The sequence below is a fragment of the Crinia signifera genome, chromosome 2, assembly GCF_055691185.1.
Source record: "Crinia signifera chromosome 2, ASM5569118v1, whole genome shotgun sequence".
NCBI classification, from domain to species: domain Eukaryota; kingdom Metazoa; phylum Chordata; class Amphibia; order Anura; family Myobatrachidae; genus Crinia; species Crinia signifera.
The window spans coordinates 406,096,999-406,120,732 of NC_139218.1; the positions used below are offsets into that span (position 1 = coordinate 406,096,999).

A 23,734-nucleotide genomic window follows, 5' to 3' on the forward strand; every position below is an offset into this window, starting at 1 on the left:
GGGTGAGGTTAGGGTACGAGAGGGAGGATTAGGGTTAGGCAGTATGGGTGAGGTTAGGGTGTGAGGGGGGAGGATTAGGGTTAGGCAGTATGGGTGAGGTTAGGGTACGAGAGGGAGGATTAGGGTTAGGCAGTATGGGTGAGGTTAGGGTGCAAGGGGATGATTAGGGTTAGGCAGTATGGGAGAGGTTAGGGTGTGAGGGGGGAGGATTGGGGTTAGGCAGTATGGGTGAGGTTAGGGTGCGAGGGGGAGGGTTAGGGTTAGGCAGTATGGGAGAGGTTAGGGTGTGAGGGGGGAGGATTGGGGTTAGGCAGTATGGGTGAGGTTAGGGTGCGAGGGGGAGGGTTAGGGTTAGGCAGTATGGGTGAGGTTAGGGTGCGAGGGGGAGGGTTAGGGTTAGGCAGTATGGGTGAGGTTAGGGTGCGAGGGGGAGGATTAGGGTTAGGCAGTATGGGAGAGGTTAGGGTTCAAGGGGGAGGATTAGGGTTAGGCAGCGTGGGTGAGGTTAGGGTGCGAGGGGGAGGATTAGGGTTAGGCAGCGTGGGTGAGGTTAGGGTACGAGAGGAAGGATTAGGGTTAGGCAGTATGGGAGAGGTTAGGGTGTGAGGGGGGAGGATTGGGGTTAGGCAGTATGGGTGAGGTTAGGGTGCGAGGGGGAGGGTTAGGCAGCGTGGGTGAGGTTAGGGTACGAGAGGGAGGATTAGGGTTAGGCAGTATGGGAGAGGTTAGGGTGTGAGGGGGAGGATTAGGGTTAGGCAGTATGGGTGAGGTTAGGGTGCGAGGGGAAGGATTAGGGTTAGTAGTATGGGTGAGGTTAGGGTACGAGAGGGAGGATTAGGGTTAGGCAGTATGGGAGAGGTTAGGGTGTGAGGGGGGAGGATTAGGGTTAGGCAGTATGGGTGAGGTTAGGGTGCGAGGGGAAGGATTAGGGTTAGTAGTATGGGTGAGGTTAGGGTGCGAGTGGGAGAATTAGGGTTAGGCAGTATGGGTGAGGTTAGGGTGCGAGAGGGAGGATTAGGGTTAGGCAGTATGGGTGAGGTTAGGGTGCGAGGGGAAGGATTAGGGTTAGTAGTATGGGTGAGATTAGGGTGCGAGGGGGAGGATTAGGGTTAGGCAGTATGGGTAAAGTTAGGGTGCGAGGGGGAGGGTTAGGCAGCGTAGGTGAGGTTGGGTGCGAGGGGGAGGATTAGGGTTAGGCAGTATGGGTGAGGTTAGGGTGCGAGGGGGAGGATTAGGGTTAGGCAGTATGGGTGAGGTTAGGGTGCGAGGGGGAGGATTAGGGTTAGGCAGTATGGGTGAGGTTAGGGTGCGAGGGGGAGGATTAGGGTTAGGCAGTATAGGTGAGGTTAGGGTACGAGAGGGAGGATTAGGAAGTATGGGTGAGATTAGGGTGCGAGGAGGAGGATTAGCGTTAGTAGTATGGGCGAGGTTAGGGTACGAGAGGGTTAGGCAGTATGGGTGAGGTTAGGGTACGAGTGGGAGGATTAGGGTTAGGCAGTATGGGTGAGGTTAGGGTGCGAGGGGGAGGATTAGGGTTAGGCAGTATGGGAGAGGTTAGGGTGCCTGGGGGAGAATTAGGGTTAGGTAGTGTGGGTGAGGTTAGGGTGTGAGTGGGAGGATTAGGGTTAGGCAGTATGGGTGAGATTAGGTTGCGAGGGGGGGGATTAGGGATAGGCAGTATGGGTGAGGTTAGGGTGCGAGGGGGAGGGTTAGAGTTAGGCAGTATGGGTGAGGTTAAGGTGTGAGGGGGGAGGATTGGGGTTAGGCAGTATGGGAGAGGTTAGGGTGTGAGGGGGGAGGATTGGGGTTAGGCAGTATGGGTGAGGTGAGGGTGCGAGGGGGAGAATTAGGGTTAGGCAGTATGGGCGAGGTTAAGGTGCGAGGGGGAGGATTAGGGTTAGGCAGTATGGGCGAGGTTATGGTGCGAGGGGGAAGGTTAGGCAGTATGGGTGAGGTTAGGGTGCAGGGGAAAGATTAGGGTTAGGCAGCGTGGGTGAGGTTAGGGTGCGAGGGGGAGGATTAGGGTAAGGCAGTATGGGTCAGGTTAGGGTGCGAGGGGGAGAATTAGGGTTAGTAGTATGGGTGAGGTTAGGGTGCGAGGGGGAGAATTAGGGTTAGTAGTATGGGTGAGGTTAGGGTGCGAGGGGGAGAATTAGGGTTAGCAGTATGGGTGAGGTTAGGGTGCGAGGGGGAAGGATTAGGGTTAGGCAGCGTGGGTGAGGTTAGGGTGCGAGGGGGAGGATTAGGGTAAGGCAGTATGGGCGAGGTTAGGGTGCGAGGGGGAGGATTAGGGTTAGGCAGTATGGGCGAGGTTAGGGTGCGAGGGGGAGGATTAGGGATAGGCAGTATGGGTGAGGTGAGGGTGCGAGGGGGAGAATTAGGGTTAGGCAGTATGGGCGAGGTTAAGGTGCGAGGGGGAGGATTAGGGTTAGGCAGTATGGGCGAGGTTAGGGTGCGAGGGGGAAGGTTAGGCAGTATGGGTGAGGTTAGGGTGCAGGGTGAAGATTAGGGTTAGGCAGCGTGGGTGAGGTTAGGGTGCGAGGGGGAGGATTAGGGTTAGGCAGTATGGGCGAGGTTAGGGTGCGAGTGGGAGAATTAGGGTTAGGCAGTATGGGCGAGGTTAGGGTGCGAGGAGGAGGATTAGGGTTAGGCAGTATGGGCGAGGTTAGGGTTCGAGGGGGATGGTTAGGCAGTATGGGTGATGTTGGGGTACGAGAGGAAGGATTAGGGTTAGGCAGTATGGGCGAGAATAGGGTGCAAGGGGGAGGGTTAGGCAGTAGGGGTGTGGTTAGGGTGCGAGGGGGAAGGATTAGTGTTAGGCAGTATGGGTGAGGTTAGGGTGCGAAGGGGAGGATTAGGTTTAGGCAGTATGGGTGAGGTTAGGGTACGAGAGGGAGGATTAGGGTTAGGCAGCGTGGGTGAGGTTAGGGTACGAGTGGGAGGATTAGGGTTAGGCAGCGTGGGTGAGGTTAGGGTGCGAGGGGGAGGATTAGGGTTAGGCAGTATGGGCGAGGTTAGGGTGCGAGGGGGAGAGTTAGGCAGTATGGGTGAGGTTAGGGTACGAGAGGGAGGATTAGTGTTAGGCAGTATGGGTGAGGTTAGGGTACGAGAGGGAGGATTAGGGTTAGGCAGTATGGGTGAGGTTAGGGTGCGAGGGGGAGGATTAGGGTTAGGCAGTATGGGTGAGGTTAGGGTACGAGAGGGAGGATTAGGGTTAGGCAGTATGGGTGAGGTTAGGGTGCGAGGGGGAGGATTAGGGTTAGGCAGTATGGGAGAGGTTGTTGTGCAAGGGGAGGATTAGGGTTAGGCAGTATGGGTGAGGTTAGGGTGCAAGGGGAGGATTGGGGTTAGGCAGTATGGGTGAGGTTAGGGTGCGAGGGGGAGGGTTAGGGTTAGGCAGTATGGGTGAGGTTAGGGTGTGAGTGGGAGGATTAGGGTTAGGCAGTATGGGTGAGGTTAGGGTGCGAGGGGAAGGATTAGGGTTAGGCAGTATGGGAGAGGTTGGTGTGCAAGGGGAGGATTAGGGTTAGGCAGTATGGGCGAGGTTAGGGTGCGAGGGGGAGGGTTAGGCAGTATGGGTGAGGTTAGGGTGCAAGGGGAGGATTAGAGTTAGGCAGTATGGGTGAGGTTAGGGTACGAGAGGGAGGATTAGGGTTAGGCAGTATGGGTGAGGTTAGGGTGCGAGTGGGAGGATTAGGGTTAGGCAGTATGGGAGAGGTTAGGGTGCGAGGGGGAGGATTAGGGTTAGGTAGTGTGGGTGAGGTTAGGGTGCGAGGGGGAGGATTAGAGTTAGGCAGTATGGGTGAGGTTAGGGTACGAGAGGGAGGATTAGGGTTAGGCAGTATGGGTGAGGTTAGGGTGCGAGGGGGAGGATTAGGGTTAGGCAGTATGGGAGAGGTTAGGGTGCGAGGGGGAGGATTAGGGTTAGGTAGTGTGGGTGAGGTTAGGGTGCGAGGGGGAGGATTAGAGTTAGGCAGTATGGGTGAGGTTAGGGTACGAGAGGGAGGATTAGGGTTAGGCAGTATGGGAGAGGTTGGTGTGCAAGGGGAGGATTAGGGTTAGGCAGTATGGGCGAGGTTAGGGTGCGAGAGGGAGGGTTAGGCAGTATGGGTGAGGTTAGGGTGCAAGGGGAGGATTAGAGTTAGGCAGTATGGGTGAGGTTAGGGTACGAGAGGGAGGATTAGGGTTAGGCAGTATGGGTGAGGTTAGGGTGCGAGTGGGAGGATTAGGGTTAGGCAGTATGGGAGAGGTTAGGGTGCGAGGGGGAGGATTAGGGTTAGGTAGTGTGGGTGAGGTTAGGGTGCGAGGGGGAGGATTCGAGTTAGGCAGTATGGGTGAGGTTAGGGTACGAGAGGGAGGATTAGGGTTAGGCAGTATGGGTGAGGTTAGAGTGCAAGGGGAGGATTAGGGTTAGGCAGTATGGGTGAGGTTAGGGTACGAGAGGGAGGATTAGGGTTAGGCAGTATGGGCGAGGTTAGGGTGCGAGGGGGAGGATTGGGGTTAGGCAGTATGGGTGAGGTTAGGGTGCGAGGGGGAGGATTAGAGTTAGGCAGTATGGGTGAGGTTAGGGTGCGAGGGGGAGGATTAGGGTTAGGCAGTATGGGTGAGGTTAGGGTGCGAGGGGGAGAATTAGGGTTAGGCAGTATGGGTGAGGTTAGGGTGCGAGGGGGAGGATTAGGGTTAGGCAGTATGGGTGAGGTTAGGGTGTGAGGGGGAGAATTAGGGTTAGGCAGTATGGGTGAGGTTAGGGTGCGAGTGGGAGGATTAGGGTTAGGCAGTATGGGTGAGGTTAGGGTGCGAGTGGGAGGATTAGGATTAGGCAGTATGGGTGAGGTTAGGGTGCGAGTGGGAGGATTAGGATTAGGCAGTATGGGTGAGGTTAGGGTGCGAGTGGGAGGATTAGGGTTAGGCAGTATGGGTGAGGTTAGGGTGTGAGGGGGAGAATTAGGGTTAGGCAGTATGGGTGAGGTTAGGGTACGAGGGGGAGAATTCGGGTTAGGCAGCGTGGGTGAGGTTAGAGTGTGAGGGGGAAAGTAAGGGTTAGGTCTGGCAGTATTAGTTAGATTAGGGTTCGGGGAGGATTAGGGATAGGCACTAAGGGGGTAGTTATGGTTAGCAATGTACTGTATTGCAGATGCCGGACAGCATGGATCTGTATTACAGACACTGTGCAGCAAGGTAATGCGGATGCCGGGAATAAAGTATCCAGGAAGCCAGGTATCACACACGTATCAGTTACTTCTCTACGAACAGTAAACTTGGCAGCCACTGATTGATACATATGAATAGACGGTAAAAACCATGACTGGGTTTTATAGCCGTTTTCTTGATACATGGCAATCTCAGTGAGAGCATATACAGGATAGGCACTGCAAGTGCAGGGACATGGGAAGAGTGGGTAGCACTCACCTGTGGACGAGCGGGGATCTTCTGCATGAACGACTCACAAAAAATTTCTGAAATTCATCTTCAAAGTATCCCACTGATGCTGCAGAGACTTTGCTGAGAGTACTGAAGTCATTGGTGCTCTGGACCTGGTGATAGGTGACAGAATGGTAAAGAGAACACGCCAGGAATACATGCTAGAGACTGCTCATATATGTGTGTAGTGGCCTAACCTGCCCCCCCCTCCCTCCTCTCCCCTTACCTTATTATCAATACCTGCGTGAGGGATCACAGTGACTGGAGAGTAGGGAGCGCAGTGATATGTGAGGTTGGTGATCCCTGTAACTGGAGAGTAGGGATCGCAGTGATATGTGAGGTCGGGATCCCTGTGACTGGAGAGTAGGGAGCGCAGTGATATATGAGGTCAGTGATCCCTGTGACTGGAGAGTAGGGAGCACAGTGATATTTGAGGTCAGTGATCCCTGTGACTGGAGAGTAGGGAGCGCAGTGATATGTAAGGTCAATGATCCCTGTGACTGGAGAGTAGGGAGCGCAGTGATATGTGAGGTCAGTGATCCCTGTGACTGGAGAGTAGGGAGCACAGTGATATGTAAGGTCAATGATCCCTGTGACTGGAGAGTAGGGAGCACAGTGATAAGTAAGGTCAATGATCCCTGTGACCGGAGAGTAGGGAGCACAGTGATATGTAAGGTCAATGATCCCTGTGACCGGAGAGTAGGGAGCGCAGTGATATATGAGGTCAGTGATCCCTGTGACCGGAGAGTAGGGAGCGCAGTGATATGTAAGGTCAATGATCCCTGTGACTGGAGAGTAGGGAGCGCAGTGATATGTAAGGTCAATGATCCCTGTGACTGGAGAGTAGGGAGCGCAGTGATATGTAAGGTCAATGATCCCTGTGACTGGAGAGTAGGGAGCGCAGTGATATGTAAGGTCAATGATCCCTGTGACTGGAGAGTAGGGAGCACAGTGATATGTGAGGTCAGTGATCCCTGTGACTGGAGAGTAGGGAGCGCAGTGATATGTGAGGTCAGTGATCCCTGTGACTGGAGAGTAGGGAGCACAGTGATATGTGAGGTCAGTGATCCCTGTGACTGGAGAGTAGGGAGCACAGTGATCCCTGTGACTAGAGAGTAGGGAGCGCAGTGATATGTGAGGTCAGTGATCCCTGTGACTAGAGAGTAGGGAGCACAGTGATATGCTAGGTCGGTGATCCCTGTGACTGGAGAGTAGGGAGCACAGTGGTGTGTGAGGTCAGTGATCCCTGTGACTGGAGAGTAGGGAGCACAGTAATATGTGAGGTCAGTGATCCCTGTGACTGGAGAGTAGGGAGCACAGTGATCCCTGTGACTAGAGAGTAGGGAGCGCAGTGATATGTGAGGTCAGTGATCCCTGTGACTAGAGAGTAGGGAGCACAGTGATATGCTAGGTCGGTGATCCCTGTGACTGGAGAGTAGGGAGCAGTGGTGTGTGAGGTCAGTGATCCCTGTGACTGGAGAGTAGGGAGCACAGTGATCCCTGTGACTGGAGAGTAGGGAGCACAGTGGTGTGTGAGGTCAGTGATCCCTGTGACTGGAGAGTAGGGAGCACAGTGATATGTGAGGTCAGTGATCCCTGTGACTGGAGAGTAGGGAGCACAGTGATATGTGAGGTCGGTGATCCCTGTGACTGGAGAGTAGGGAACACAGTGATATGTGAGGTCGGTGATCCCTGTGACTGGAGAGTAGGGAGCGCAGTGATATGTGAGGTCGGTGATCCCTGTGACTGGAGAGTAGGGAGCACAGTGATATGTGAGGTCGGTGATCCCTGTGACTGGAGAGTAGGGAGCGCAGTGATATGTGAGGTCGGTGATCCCTGTGACTGGAGAGTAGGGAACACAGTGTTATGTGAGGTCAGTGATCCCTGTGACTGGAGAGTAGGGAGCGCAGTGATATGTAAGGTCAATGATCCCTGTGACTGGAGAGTAGGGAGCGCAGTGATATGTAAGGTCAATGATCCCTGTGACTGGAGAGTAGGGAGCACAGTGATCCCTGTGACTGGAGAGTAGGGAGCACAGTGGTGTGTGAGGTCAGTGATCCCTGTGACTGGAGAGTAGGGAGCACAGTGATATGTTAGGTCAGTGATCCCTGTGACTGGAGAGTAGGGAGCACAGTGATATGTGAGGTCTGTGATCCCTGTGACTGGAGAGTAGGGAACACAGTGTTATGTGAGGTCAGTGATCCCTGTGACTGGAGAGTAGGGAGCGCAGTGATATGTAAGGTCAATGATCCCTGTGACTGGAGAGTAGGGAGCGCAGTGATATGTGAGGTCGGTGATCCCTGTGACTGGAGAGTAGGGAGCGCAGTGATATGTGAGGTCGGTGATCCCTGTGACTGGAGAGTAGGGAGCACAGTGATAAGTAAGGTCAATGATCCCTGTGACTGGAGAGTAGGGAGCACAGTGATATGTGAGGTCAATGATCCCTGTGACTGGAGAGTAGGGAGCACAGTGATATGTGAGGTCAGTGATCCCTGTGACTGGAGAGTAGGGAGCGCAGTGATATGTGAGGTCGGTGATCCCTGTGACTGGAGAGTAGGGAGCACAGTGATATGTGAGGTCGGTGATCCCTGTGACTGGAGAGTAGGGAGCACAGTGATAAGTAAGGTCAATGATCCCTGTGACTGGAGAGTAGGGAGCACAGTGATATGTGAGGTCAGTGATCCCTGTGACTGGAGAGTAGGGAGCGCAGTGATATGTAAGGTCAATGATCCCTGTGACTGGAGAGTAGGGAGCGCAGTGATAAGTAAGGTCAATGATCCCTGTGACTGGAGAGTAGGGAGCACAGTGATAAGTAAGGTCAATGATCCCTGTGACTGGAGAGTAGGGAGCACAGTGATATGTGAGGTCAGTGATCCCTGTGACTGGAGAGTAGGGAGCGCAGTGATATGTAAGGTCAATGATCCCTGTGACTGGAGAGTAGGGAGCACAGTGATATGTGAGGTCAGTGATCCCTGTGACTGGAGAGTAGGGAGCGCAGTGATATGTGAGGTCAGTGATCCCTGTGACTGGAGAGTAGGGAGCACAGTGATATGTGAGGTCAGTGATCCCTGTGACTGAAGAGTAGGGAGCACAGTGATCCCTGTGACTAGAGAGAAGGGAGCGCAGTGATATGTGAGGTCAGTGATCCCTGTGACTAGAGAGTAGGGAGCACAGTGATATGCTAGGTCGGTGATCCCTGTGACTGGAGAGTAGGGAGCACAGTGGTGTGTGAGGTCAGTGATCCCTGTGACTGGAGAGTAGGGAGCGCAGTGATATGTGAGGTCAGTGATCCCTGTGACTGGAGAGTAGGGAGCACAGTGATATGTGAGGTCAGTGATCCCTGTGACTGGAGAGTAGGGAGCACAGTGATCCCTGTGACTGGAGAGTAGGGAGCACAGTGATATGTGAGGTCAGTGATCCCTGTAACTGGAGAGTAGGGAACACAGTGATATGTGAGGTCAGTGATACCTGTGACTGGAGAGTAGGGAACACAGTGTTATGTGAGGTCAGTGATCCCTGTGACTGGAAGTAGGGAGCACAATGATCCCTGTGACCGGAGAGTAGGGAGCACAGTGATCCCTGTGACTGGAGAGTAGGGAGCACAGTGATAAGTAAGGTCAGTGATCCCTGTGACTGGAGAGTAGGGAGCGCAGTGATATGTAAGGTCAATGATCCCTGTGACTGGAGAGTAGGGAGCGCAGTGATATGTGAGGTCGGTGATCCCTGTGACTGGAGAGTAGGGAGCGCAGTGATATGTGAGGTCGGTGATCCCTGTGACTGGAGAGTAGGGAGCGCAGTGATATGTAAGGTCAATGATCCCTGTGACTGGAGAGTAGGGAGCGCAGTGATATGTAAGGTCAATGATCCCTGTGACTGGAGAGTAGGGAGCGCAGTGATATGTGAGGTCAGTGATCCCTGTGACTGGAGAGTAGGGAGCACAGTGATATGTGAGGTCAGTGATCCCTGTGACTGGAGAGTAGGGAGCACAGTGGTGTGTGAGGTCAGTGATCCCTGTGACTGGAGAGTAGGGAGCACAGTGATATGTGAGGTCAGTGATCCCTGTGACTGGAGAGTAGGGAGCACAGTGATATGTGAGGTCAATGATCCCTGTGACTGGAGAGTAGGGAACACAGTGTTATGTGAGGTCAGTGATCCCTGTGACTGGAGAGTAGGGAGCGCAGTGATATGTAAGGTCAGTGATCCCTGTGACTGGAGAGTAGGGAGCGCAGTGATATGTAAGGTCAATGATCCCTGTGACTGGAGAGTAGGGAGCACAGTGATATGTAAGGTCAATGATCCCTGTGACTGGAGAGTAGGGAGCACAGTGATCCCTGTGACTAGAGAGTAGGGAGCGCAGTGATATGTGAGGTCGGTGATCCCTGTGACTGGAGAGTAGGGAGCGCAGTGATATGTGAGGTCGGTGATCCCTGTGACTGGAGAGTAGGGAGCACAGTGATAAGTAAGGTCAATGATCCCTGTGACTGGAGAGTAGGGAGCACAGTGATATGTAAGGTCAATGATCCCTGTGACTGGAGAGTAGGGAGCACAGTGATCCCTGTGACTAGAGAGTAGGGAGCGCAGTGATATGTGAGGTCAGTGATCCCTGTGACTAGAGAGTAGGGAGCACAGTGATATGCTAGGTCGGTGATCCCTGTGACTGGAGAGTAGGGAGCACAGTGGTGTGTGAGGTCAGTGATCCCTGTGACTGGAGAGTAGGGAGCGCAGTGATATGTGAGGTCAGTGATCCCTGTGACTGGAGAGTAGGGAGCACAGTTATGTGAGGTTAGTGATCCCTGTGACTGGAGAGTAGGGAGCGCAGTGATATGTGAGGTCAGTGATACCTGTGACTGGAGAGTAGGGAACACAGTGTTATGTGAGGTTAGTGATCCCTGTGACTGGAGAGTAGGGAGCGCAGTGATATGTGAGGTCAGTGATACCTGTGACTGGAAGTAGGGAGCACAGTGATCCCTGTGACCGGAGAGTAGGGAGCACAGTGATCCCTGTGACCGGAGAGTAGGGAGCACAGTGATCCCTGTGACTGGAGAGTAGGGAGCACAGTGATCCCTGTGACTAGAGAGTAGGGAGCACAGTGATCCCTGTGACTAGAGAGTAGGGAGCACAGTGATCCCTGTGACTAGAGAGTAGGGAGCACAGTGATCCCTGTGACTAGAGAGTAGGGAGCACAGTGATATGTGAGGTCAGTGATCCCTGTGACTGGAGAGTAGGGAGCACCGTGATATGCTAGGTTGGTGATCACTGTGACTAGAGAGTAGGGAGCACAGTGATCCCTGTGACTGGAGAGTAGGGAGCACAGTGATCCCTGTGACTGGAGAGTAGGGAGCACAGTGATCCCTGTGACTGGAGAGTAGGGAGCACAGTGATATGTGAGGTCAGTGATCCCTGTGACTGGAGAGTAGGGAGCACCGTGATATGCTAGGTTGGTGATCACTGTGACTGGAGAGTAGGGAGCACAGTGATATATGAGGTCAGTGATCCAGACTGGAGAGTAGGGAGCACAGTGATATATTCGGTCAGTGAACCCTGTGACTGGAGAGTAGGGAGCTCAGTGATATGTGAGGGTCTTTGATCCCTGTGACTGGGGAGTAGGGAGCACAGTGATCCCTGTGACTGGAGAGTAGGGAGCACAGTGATCCCTGTGACTGGAGAGTAGGGAGCACAGTGATCCCTGTGACTGGAGAGTAGGGAGCACAGTGATATGTGAGGTCAGTGATCCCTGTGACTGGAGAGTAGGGAGCACAGTGATCCCTGTGACTGGAGAGTAGGGAGCACAGTGATATGTGAGGGTCTTTGATCCCTGTGACTGGGGAGTAGGGAGCACAGTGATCCCTGTGACTGGAGAGTAGGGAGCACAGTGATCCCTGTGACTGGAGAGTAGGGAGCACAGTGATCCCTGTGACTGGAGAGTAGGGAGTGAACCCTGTGACTGGAGAGTAGGGAGCTCAGTGATATGTGAGGGTCTTTGATCCCTGTGACTGGGGAGTAGGGAGCACAGTGATCCCTGTGACTGGAGAGTAGGGAGCACAGTGATCCCTGTGACTGGAGAGTAGGGAGCACAGTGATCCCTGTGACTGGAGAGTAGGGAGCACAGTGATACGTGAGGTCAGTGATCCCTGTGACCGGAGAGTAGGGAGCACAGTGATCCCTGTGACTGGAGAGTAGGGAGCACAGTGATCCCTGTGACTGGAGAGTAGGGAGCACAGTGATATGTGAGGTCAGTAATCCATGTGACTGGAGAGTAGGGAGCACAGTGATCCCTGTGACTGGAGAGTAGGGAGCACAGTGATATGTGAGGTTAGTGATCCATGTGACTGGAGAGTAGGGAGCGCAGTGATATATGAGGTCAGTGTTCCCTGTGACTGGAAGTAGGGAGCACAGTGATCCCTGTGACCGGAGAGTAGGGAGCACAGTGATCCCTGTGACTGGAGAGTAGGGAGCACAGTGATATGTGAGGTTAGTGATCCCTGTGACTGGAGAGTAGGGAGCACAGTGATATGTGAGGTCAGTAATCCATGTGACTGGAGAGTAGGGAGCACAGTGATCCCTGTGACTGGAGAGTAGGGAGCACAGTGATATGTGAGGTTAGTGATCCATGTGACTGGAGAGTAGGGAGCGCAGTGATATATGAGGTCAGTGTTCCCTGTGACTGGAAGTAGGGAGCACAGTGATCCCTGTGACCGGAGAGTAGGGAGCACAGTGATCCCTGTGACCGGAGAGTAGGGAGCACAGTGATCCCTGTGACTGGAGAGTAGGGAGCACAGTGATCCCTGTGACTGGAGAGTAGGGAGCACAGTGATATGTGAGGTTAGTGTTCCCTGTGACTGGAATTAGGGAGCACAATGATCCCTGTGACCGGAGAGTAGGGAGCACAGTGATCCCTGTGACTGGAGAGTAGGGAGCACAGTGATCCCTGTGACTAGAGAGTAGGGAGCACAGTGATCCCTGTGACTAGAGAGTAGGGAGCACAGTGATCCCTGTGACTGGAGAGTAGGGAGCACAGTGATCCCTGTGACTGGAGAGTAGGGAGCACAGTGATATGTGAGGTCAGTGATCCCTGTGACTGGAGAGTAGGGAGCACCGTGATATGCTAGGTTGGTGATCACTGTGACTGGAGAGTAGGGAGCACAGTGATATATGAGGTCAGTGATCACTGTGACTGGAGAGTAGGGAACACAGTGTTATGTGAGGTCAGTGATCCAGACTGGAGAGTAGGGAGCACAGTGATATATTCAGTCAGTGAACCCTGTGACTGGAGAGTAGGGAGCTCAGTGATATGTGAGGGTCTTTGATCCCTTTGACTGGAGAGTAGGGAGCACAGTGATCCATGTGACTGGGGAGTAGGGAGCGCAGTGATCCCTGTGACTGGAGAGTAGGGAGCACAGTGATATGTGAGGTCGGGATCCCTGTGACTGGAGAGTAGGGAGCACAGTGATATAGGAGGTCAGTGATCCCTGTGACTGGAGAGTAGGGAGCACAGTGATATGTGAGGTCAGTGATCCCTGTGACTGGAGAGTAGGGAGAACAGTGATATGTGAGGTCAGTGATCCCTGTGACTGGAGAGTAGGGATCACAGTGATCCCTGTGACTGGAGAGTAGGGAGCACAGTGATATATGAGGTCAGTGATCCCTGTGACTGGAGAGTAGGGAGAACAGTGATATGTGAGGCCAATGATCCCTGTGACTGGAGAGTAGGGAGCACAGTGATCCCTGTGACTGGAGAGTAGGGAGCACAGTGATCCCTGTGACTGGAGAGTAGGGAGCACAGTGATCCCTGTGACTGGGGAGTAGGGAGCGCAGTGATCCCTGTGACTGGGGAGTAGGGAGCGCAGTGATCCCTGTGACTGGGGAGTAGGGAGCACAGTGATATGCGAGGCCAATGATCCCTGTGACTGGAGAGTAGGGAGCGCAGTGATATGTGAGGTCAGTGATCCCTGTGACTGGAGAGTAGGGAGCGCAGTGATATATGAGGTCAGTGATCCCTGTGACTGGAGAGTAGGGAGCACAGTGATCCCTGTGACTGGAGAGTAGGGAGCTCAGTGATATATGAGGTCAGTGATCCCTGTGACTAGAGAGTAGGGAGCACAGTGATATGTGAGGTCAGTGATCCCTGTGACTGGAGAGTAGGGAGCACAGTGATCCCTGTGACTGGAGAGTAGGGATCACAGTGATCCCTGTAACTGGGGAGTAGGGAGCGCAGTGATCCCTGTGACTGGAGAGTAGGGAGCACAGTGATATGTGAGGTCAGTGATCCCTGTGACTAGAGAGTAGGGAGCACAGTGATATGTGAGGTCAGTGATCCCTTGACTAGAGAGTAGGGAGCGCAGTAATATGTGAGGTCAGTGATCCCTGTGACTGGAGAGTAGGGAGCGCAGTGATCCCTTTGACTGGAGAGTAGGGGGCACAGTGATCCATGTGACTGGGGAGTAGGGAGCGCAGTGATCCCTGTGACTGGGGAGTAGGGAGCACAGTGATATGTGAGGTCGGGATCCCTGTGACTGGAGAGTAGGGAGCACAGTGATATAGGAGGTCAGTGATCCCTGTGACTAGAGAGTAGGGAGCACAGTGATATGCTAGGTCGGTGATCCCTGTGACTGGAGAGTAGGGAGCTCAGTGATATATGAGGTCAGTGATCCCTGTGACTGGAGAGTAGGGAGCGCAGTGATATGTGAGGTCAGTGATCCCTGTGACTGGAGAGTAGGGAGCGCAGTGATATGTGAGGTCAGTGATCCCTGTGACTGGAGAGTAGGGAGCGCAGTGATATGTGAGGCCAGTGATCACTGTGACTGGAGATTAGGGAGCGCAGTGATATGTGAGGTCAGTGATCCCTGTGACTGGAGAGTAGGGAGCGCAGTGATATGTGAGGTCAGTGATCCATGTGACTGGAGAGTAGGGAGCACAGTGATCCCTGTGACTGGAGAGTAGGGAGCACAGTGATCCCTGTGACTGGAGAGTAGGGAGTGCAGTGATCCCTGTAACTGGGGAGTAGGGAGCACAGTGATATGTGAGGCCAGTGATCCCTGTGACTGGAGAGTAGGGAGCACAGTGTTATGAGAGGTCAGTGATCCCTGTGACTGGAGAGTAGGGAGCGCAGTGATATGTGAGGCCAGTGATCCCTGTGACTGGAGATTAGGGAACACAGTGATATGTGAGGTTGGTGTTCCCTGTGACTGGAGAGTAGGGAGCAGTGTGATATGTGAGGTCAGTGATCCCTGTGACTGGAGAGTAGGGAGCACAGTGATATATGAGGTCAGTGATCCCTGTGACTGGAGAGTAGGGAGCACAGTGATCCCTGTGACTGGAGAGTAGGGAGCTCAGTGATATATGAGGTCAGTGATCCCTGTGACTAGAGAGTAGGGAGCACAGTGATATGTGAGGTCAGTGATCCCTGTGACTAGAGAGTAGGGAGCGCAGTAATATGTGAGGTCAGTGATCCCTGTCACTGGAGAGTAGGGAGCACAGTGATCCCTTTGACAGGAGAGTAGGGGGCACAGTGATCCATGTGACTGGGGAGTAGGGAGCGCAGTGATCCCTGTGACTGGGGAGTAGGGAGCACAGTGATATGTGAGGTCGGGATCCCTGTGACTGGAGAGTAGGGAGCACAGTGATATAGGAGGTCAGTGATCCCTGTGACTAGAGAGTAGGGAGCACAGTGATATGCTAGGTCGGTGATCCCTGTGACTGGAGAGTAGGGAGCTCAGTGATATATGAGGTCAGTGATCCCTGTGACTGGAGAGTAGGGAGCGCAGTGATATGTGAGGTCAGTGATCCCTGTGACTGGAGAGTAGGGAGCGCAGTGATATGTGAGGTCAGTGATCCCTGTGACTGGAGAGTAGGGAGCGCAGTGATAAGTGAGGCCAGTGATCACTGTGACTGGAGATTAGGGAGCGCAGTGATATGTGAGGTCAGTGATCCCTGTGACTGGAGAGTAGGGATCACAGTGATATGTGAGGTCAGTGATCCCTGTGACTGGAGAGTAGGGAGCACAGTGATATAGGAGGTCAGTGATCCATGTGACTGGAGAGTAGGGAGCACAGTGATCCCTGTGACTGGAGAGTAGGGAGCACAGTGATCCCTGTGACTGGGGAGTAGGGAGTGCAGTGATCCCTGTAACTGGGGAGTAGGGAGCACAGTGATATGTGAGGCCAGTGATCCCTGTGACTGGAGAGTAGGGAGCACAGTGTTATGAGAGGTCAGTGATCCCTGTGACTGGAGAGTAGGGAGCGCAGTGATATGTGAGGCCAGTGATCCCTGTGACTGGAGATTAGGGAACACAGTGATATGTGAGGTTGGTGTTCCCTGTGACTGGAGAGTAGGGAGCGCAGTGATATGTGAGGTCAGTGATCCCTGTGACTGGAGAGTAGGGAGCACAGTGGTGTGTGAGGTCAGTGATCCCTGTGACTGGAGAGTAGGGAGCACAGTGGTGTGTGAGGTCAGTGATCCCTGTGACTGGAGAGTAGGGAGCACAGTGATATGTGAGGTCAGTGATCCCTGTGACTGGAGAGTAGGGAGCACAGTGATATATGAGGTCAGTGATCCCTGTGACTAGAGAGTAGGGAGCACAGTGATATGTGAGGTCAGTGATCCCTGTGACTGGAGAGTAGGGAGCACAGTGATATGTGAGGTCAGTGATCCCTGTGACTGGAGAGTAGGGAGCACAGTGATCCCAGTGACTGGAGAGTAGGGAGCACAGTGATCCCTGTAACTGGAGAGTAGGGAGCGCAGTGATATGTAAGGTCAATGATCCCTGTGACTGGAGATTAGGGAGCGCAGTGATATGTGAGGTCAGTGATCCCTGTGAATGGAGAGTAGGGAGCGCAGTGATATGTGAGGTCAGTGATCCCTGTGACTGGAGAGTAGGGAGCGCATTGATATATGAGGTCAGTGATCCCTGTGACTGGAGAGTAGGGAGCGCAGTGATATATGAGATCAGTGATCCCTGTGACTGGAGAGTAGGGAGCACAGTGATCCCTGTGACTGGAGAGTAGGGAGCTCAGTGATATATGAGGTCAGTGATCCCTGTGACTAGAGAGTAGGGAGCACAGTGATATGTGAGGTCAGTGATCCCTGTGACTGGAGAGTAGGGAGCACAGTGATCCCTGTAACTGGGGAGTAGGGAGCGCAGTGATCCCTGTAACTGGGGAGTAGGGAGCACAGTGATATGTGAGGTCAGTGATCCCTGTGACTAGAGAGTAGGGAGCACAGTGATATGTGAGGTCAGTGATCCCTGTGACTAGAGAGTAGGGAGCGCAGTAATATGTGAGGTCAGTGATCCCCGTGACTGGAGAGTAGGGAGCACAGTGATCCCTTTGACTGGAGAGTAGGGGGCACAGTGATCCATGTGACTGGGGAGTAGGGAGCGCAGTGATCCCTTTGACTGGAGAGTAGGGGGCACAGTGATCACTGTGACTGGAGAGTAGGGAGCACAGTGATATGTGAGGTCGGGATCCCTGTGACTGGAGAGTAGGGAGCTCAGTGATATATGAGGTCAGTGATCCCTGTGACTGGAGAGTAGGGAGCGCAGTGATATGTAAGGTCAGTGATCCCTGTGACTGGAGAGTAGGGAGCACAGTGATATGTGAGGTCAGTGTTCCCTGTGACTAGAGAGTAGGGAGCACAGTGATCCCTGTGACTGGAGAGTAGGGAGCACAGTGATCCCTGTGACTGGAGAGTAGGGAGCACAGTGATCCCTGTGACTGGAGAGTAGGGAGCACAGTGATATATGAGGTCAGTGATCCCTGTGACTGGAGAGTAGGGAGCACAGTGATCCCTTTGACTGGAGAGTAGGGGGCACAGTGATCCATGTGACTGGGGAGTAGGCAGCGCAGTGATCCCTGTGACTGGAGAGTAGGGAGCACAGTGATATGTGAGGTCGGGATCCCTGTGACTGGAGAGTAGGGAGCACAGTGATATAGGAGGTCAGTGATCCCTGTGACTGGAGAGTAGGGAGCGCAGTGATATGTGAGGTCATTGATCCCTGTGACTGGAGAGTAGGGAGCGCAGTGATATGTGAGGTCAGTGTTCCCTGTGACTGGAGAGTAGGGAGCACAGTGATCCCTGTGACTGGAGAGTAGGGAGCACAGTGATCCCTGTAACTGGGGAGTAGGGAGCGCAGTGATCCCTGTGACTGGAGAGTAGGGAGCGCAGTGATATGTGAGGCAAGTGATCCCTGTGACTGGAGATTAGGGAGCACAGTGTTATGTGAGGTCAGTGATCCCTGTGACTGGAGAGTAGGGAGTGCAGTGATATGTGAGGCCAGTGATCCCTGTGACTGGAGATTAGGGAGCACAGTGATATGTGAGGTTGGTGTTCCCTGTGACTGGAGAGTAGGGAGCACAGTGATATGTGAGGTCAGTGATCCCTGTGACTGGAGAGTAGGGAGCACAGTGATATGTGAGGTCAGTGATCCCTGTGACTGGAGAGTAGGGAGCGCAGTGATATATGAGGTCAGTGATCCCTGTGACTGGAGATTAGGGAGCGCAGTGATATATGAGGTCAGTGATCCCTGTGACTGGAGAGTAGGGAGCACAGTGATATATGAGGTCAGTGATCCCTGTGACTGGAGAGTAGGGAGCGCAGTGATATATGAGGTCAGTGATCCCTGTGACTGGAGAGTAGGGAGCACAGTGTTATGTGAGGTCAGTGATCCCTGTGACTGGAGAGTAGGGAGCGCAGTGATATGTGAGGTCAGTGATCCCTGTGACTGGAGAGTAGGGAGCACAGTGATATGTGAGGCCAGTGATCCCTGTGACTGGAGATTAGGGAGCACAGTGATATGTGAGGTCAGTGATCCCAGTGACTGGAGAGTAGGGAGCGCAGTGATATATGAGGTCAGTGATCCCTGTGACTGGAGAGTAGGGAGCGCAGTGATATGTGAGGTCAGTGATCCCTGTGACTGGAGAGTAGGGAGCACAGTGATATGTGAGGTCAGTGATACCTGTGACTGGAGAGTAGGGAGCACAGTGATCCCTGTAACGGGGGAGTAGGGAGCGCAGTGATCCCTGTAACTGGAGAGTAGGGAGCACAGTGATATATGAGGTCAGTGATCCCTGTGACTGGAGAGAAGGGAGCGCAGTGATATGTGAGGTCAGTGATCCCTGTGACTGGAGAGTAGGGAGCACAGTGATCCCTGTAACTTGGGAGTAGGGAGCGCAGTGATCCCTGTAACTGGGGAGTAGGGAGCGCAGTGATCCCTGTAACTGGAGAGTAGGGAGCACAGTGATATATGAGGTCAGTGATCCCTGTGACTGGAGAGTAGGGAGCGCAGTGATATGTGAGGTCAGTGATCCCTGTGACTGGAGAGTAGGGAGCACAGTGATCCCTGTAACTTGGGAGTAGGGAGCGCAGTGATCCCTGTAACTGGGGAGTAGGGAGCGCAGTGATCCCTGTAACTGGAGAGTAGGGAGCACAGTGATATATGAGGTCAGTGATCCCTGTGACTGGAGAGTAGGGAGTGCAGTGATATATGAGGTCAGTGATCCCTGTGACTGGAGAGTAGGGAGCACAGTGATCCATGAGGTCAGTGATCCCTGTGACTGAAGAGTAGGGAGCGCAGTGATATATGAGGTCAGTGATCCCTGTGACTGGAGAGTAGGGAGCACAGTGATATGTGAGGTCAGTGATCCCTGTGACTGGAGAGTAGGGAGCGCAGTGATCCCTGTAACTGGGGAGTAGGGAGCACAGTGATATGTGAGGTCAGTGATCCCTGTGACTGGAGAGTAGGGAGCGCAGTGATCCCTGTGACTGGAGAGTAGGGAGCGCAGTGATATATGAGGTCAGTGATCCCTGTGACTGGAGAGTAGGGAGCACAGTGATCCCTGTGACTGGAGAGTAGGGAGCTCAGTGATATATGAGGTCAGTGATCCCTGTGACTGGAGAGTAGGGAGCACAGTGATATGTGAGGTCAGTGATCCCTGTGACTGGAGAGTAGGGAGCAAAGTGATCCCTGTGACTGTAGAGTAGGGAGCACAGTGATCCCTGTGACTGGAGAGTAGGGAGCACAGTGATCCCTGTGACTGGAGAGTAGGGAGCACAGTGATCCCTGTGACTGGAGAGTACGGAGCACTGTGATATATGAGGACAGTGATCCCTTTGACTGGAGAGTAGGGGGCACAGTGATCCACGTGACTGGGGAGTAGGCAGCGCAGTGATCCCTGTGACTGGAGAGTAGGGAGCGCAGTGATATGTGAGGTCGGGATCCCTGTGACTGGAGAGTAGGGAGCACAGTGATATAGGAGGTCAGTGATCCCTGTGACTGGAGAGTAGGGAGCGCAGTGATATGTGAGGTCAGTGTTCCCTGTGACTGGAGAGTAGGGAGCACAGTAATATGCGAGGTGAGTGATCCCTGTGACTGGAGAGTAGGGAGCACAGTGATATAGGAGGTCAGTGATCCATGTGACTGGAGAGTAGGGAGCACAGTGATCCCTGTGACTGGAGAGTAGGGAGCACAGTGATCCCTGTGACTGGAGAGTAGGGAGCACAGTGATATATGAGGTCAGTGATCCCTGTGACTGGAGAGTAGGGAGCGCAGTGATATGTGAGGTCAGTGATCCCTGTGACTGGAGAGTAGGGAGCACAGTGATCCCTGTGACTGGAGAGTAGGGAGCGCAGTGATATGTGAGGTCAGTGATCCCTGTGACTGGAGAGTAGGGAGTGCAGTGATATGTGAGGTCAGTGATCCCTGTGACTGGAGAGTAGGGAGCGCAGTGATATGTGAGGTCAGTGGATCACTGTGACTAGAGAGTAGGGAGCGCAGTGATATGAGGTCAGTGGATCACTGTGACTGGAGAGTAGGGAGCGCAGTGATATATGAGGTCAGTGATCCCTGTGACTGGAGAGTAGGGAGCCAGTGATCCATGAGGTCAGTGATCCCTGTGACTGGAGAGTAGGGAGCACAGTGATATGTGAGGTCAGTGATCCCTGTGACTGGAGAGAAGGGAGTGCAGTGATATGTGAGGTCAGTGATCCCTGTGACTGGAGAGTAGGGAGCGCAGTCAGTGATCCCTGTGACTGGAGAGTAGGGAGCGCAGTGATATGTGAGGTCAGTGATCCCTGTGACTGGAGAGTAGGGAGCACAGTGATATATGAGGTCAGTGATCCCTGTGACTGGAGAGTAGGGAGCGCAGTGATATGTGAGGTTGGTGATCCCTGTGACTGGAGAGTAGGGAGCGCAGTGATATGTGAGGTCGGTGATCCCTGTGACTGGAGAGTAGGGAGCGCAGTGATATATGAGGTCAGTGATCCCTGTGACTGGAGAGTAGGGAGCGCAGTGATATGTGAGGTCGGTGATCCCTGTGACTGGAGAGTAGGGAGCGCAGTGATATATGAGGTCAGTGATCCCTGTGACTGGAGAGTAGGGAGCGCAGTGATATGTGAGGTCAGTGATCCCTGTGACTGGAGAGTAGGGAGCACAGTGATATGTGAGGTCAGTGATCCCTGTGACTGGAGAGTAGGGAGCACAGTGGTGTGTGAGGTCAGTGATCCCTGTGACTGGAGAGTAGGGAGCGCAGTGATATGTGAGGTCAGTGATCCCTGTGACTGGAGAGTAGGGAGTGCAGTGATATATGAGGTCAGTGATCCCTGTGACTGGAGAGTAGGGAGCGCAGTGATATATGAGGTCAGTGATCCCTGTGACTGGAGAGTAGGGAGCGCAGTGATATATGAGGTCAGTGATCCCTGTGACTGGAGAGTAGGGAGCACAGTGTTATGTGAGGTCAGTGATCCCTGTGACTGGAGATTAGGGAGCACAGTGTTATGTGAGGTCAGTGATCCCTGTGACTGGAGAGTAGGGAGCGCAGTGATATGTGAGGTCAGTGATCCCTGTGACTGGAGAGTAGGGAGCACAGTGATATATGAGGTCAGTGATCCCTGTGACTGGAGAGTAGGGAGCGCAGTGATATGTGAGGTCAGTGTTCCCTGTGACTGGAGAGTAGGGAGCACAGTGATATGTGAGGTCAGTGATCCCTGTGACTGGAGAGTAGGGAGCGCAGTGATATATGAGGTCAGTGATCCCTGTGACTGGAGAGTAGGGAGCACAGTGATCCCTGTGACTGGAGAGTAGGGAGCACAGTGATCCCTGTAACTGGGGAGTAGGGAGCGCAGTGATCCCTGTGACTGGAGAGTAGGGAGCACAGTGATATGAGGCCAGTGATCCCTGTGACTGGAGATTAGGGAGCACAGTGTTATGTGAGGTCAGTGATCCCTGTGACTGGAGATTAGGGAGCACAGTGATATGCTAGGTCAGTGATCCCTGTGACTGGAGAGTAGGGAGCACAATGATCCCTGTGACCGGAGAGTAGGGAGCACAGTGATCCCTGTGACTGGAGAGTAGGGAGCACAGTGATCCCTGTGACTGGAGAGTAGGGAGCACAGTGATATGTGAGGTTAGTGTTCCCTGTGACTGGAATTAGGGAGCACAATGATCCCTGTGACCGGAGAGTAGGGAGCACAGTGATCCCTGTGACTGGAGAGTAGGGAGCACAGTGATCCCTGTGACTAGAGAGTAGGGAGCACAGTGATCCCTGTGACTAGAGAGTAGGGAGCACAGTGATCCCTGTGACTGGAGAGTAGGGAGCACAGTGATCCCTGTGACTGGAGAGTAGGGAGCACAGTGATAGAGGGATTTTGTACTTACCGTAAATCCTTTTCTCCGAGTCCACAGGTGTCACTGGAGTTACACTGGGGAATAGAAGGCGACCACAGGGAGCATGGGCACTTTAAATAAAAGATTAGGGTGGCTAACTCCTCCCCTTCTACTTCCCCTCCAGGTCAGTCATAAAGGTTGTGCCCGGAAGGGAGCAGGAAGATAAAACACACTTCCGAAGAGGAGGTTAATACCACATACAATCATTCAAACAAGATGAAAGAAGAACAGTGAGAAAACACTGAAAGTTCAAACAAACACAGTCAACAGACAATGTAACATATTTAACTTAGTATATATAAATATATATATATATATATATATATATATATATGACCCTGGTAACCGAACAGGAAACTCCAAGGTAATGGCCCTTGCAGGACATAAGACCTGAGGCAACGTTAAAGAGAACAGCGCTGCGGTGGGCGTCCAGTGACACCTGTGGACTCGGAGAAAAGGATTTACGGTAAGTACAAAATCCCTCTTTCTCCTTCATCCACTAGGTGTCACTGGAGTTACACTGGGGACGTCCCAGAGCCCTCAATCCCGGGTGGGAGAGCGCTGAGAACTGCTTAACACCCTGCGGCCAAACACCGAAGCAGGAGCCGCAAAGGTATCAAACCTGTAGAACCTAACGAAGGTTCTGCAGCTAGACCAGGTGGCCGCTCGGCAGAGCTGCTGTAAAGACACCCCTCGGGCAGCCGCCCAAGAGGATCCCACCGACCTGGTTGAATGCGCTGTAATGCAACCAGGAGGTATCCATGAAGAGTTAACATACGCCTGGCGTATAGTTAACCTAATCCACCTGGACAGCGTCTGTTTAGAGGCTGGCCATCCACGACGCACCGGGTCGTAGGTCACAAACAGCGAATCAGACTTCCTGATAGGAGCTGTACGGGCTACATAAATTCTTAGAGCCCTAACCACATCCAAGGATCTCGCCACCGGGGAATCCTCTGGAAAGGCAGGAACCACGATGGGCTGGTTCAGATGAAAAGCCGTAACCACCTTTGGGAGGAAGGCCAGACTGGTACGGAGCTCCGCTCTGTCAGGATGAAATTGTAGAAACGGGGAGCGACAAGAAAGAGCCCCCAGTTCCGATACCCGCCTGGCAGAAGCCAGAGCCAGCAGAAGTACGACCTTCCAAGTAAGGTAGCGAAGGTCTACCTCCTCCAAGGGCTCAAAAACAGAGGACTGAAGGTACTCCAGCACCAAGTCCAAGTCCCAGGGAGCCGTTGGAGGACGAATGGGGGGCTGTAACCGAAGCACCCCCTGGAAGAAGGTTTGAACTTCAGGAAGAAAGGCCAACTTCTTCTGAAAAAAGATAGATAGAGCTGAGACCTGAACCTTTAGGGTATTCAGCCTCAGCCCTGCCGACAAACCTTCCTGCAGAAAAAGGAGAAGTCTCGCTTTTTTGAACAGGCATGTAGAGACTCCGCGCCTCTCACACCAAGCCACATAGGAGCGCCATATCCTGTGGTAATGTGCTGATGTAACCTCTTTCCTGGCGCGAAGCATGGTGGGTATAACTGCTCTAGGTATACCTACCCTCCTCAAGATGGACCTTTCAGCAGCCACGCCGTCAAATGCAGACGACCTAAATCTGGGAAGATGAAGGGTCCCTGACTGAGAAGGTCTTCCTGAAGAGGTAGAGGC

The 23,734-nt window shown here is 53.3% G+C and overlaps 1 protein-coding gene across 1 annotated transcript in view; it reads right to left on the reverse strand.

Annotated features, from left to right (window-relative positions):
* The window catches only part of LCMT2 (leucine carboxyl methyltransferase 2), a 394,048-nt gene that overhangs the window by 340,173 nt on the left and 30,141 nt on the right, over window positions 1-23,734 (reverse strand). Inside the window, 1 exon segment of the mRNA XM_083170637.1 lies at window positions 5,410-5,534. Coding sequence (XP_083026763.1) covers window positions 5,410-5,534 — 125 coding nt within the window.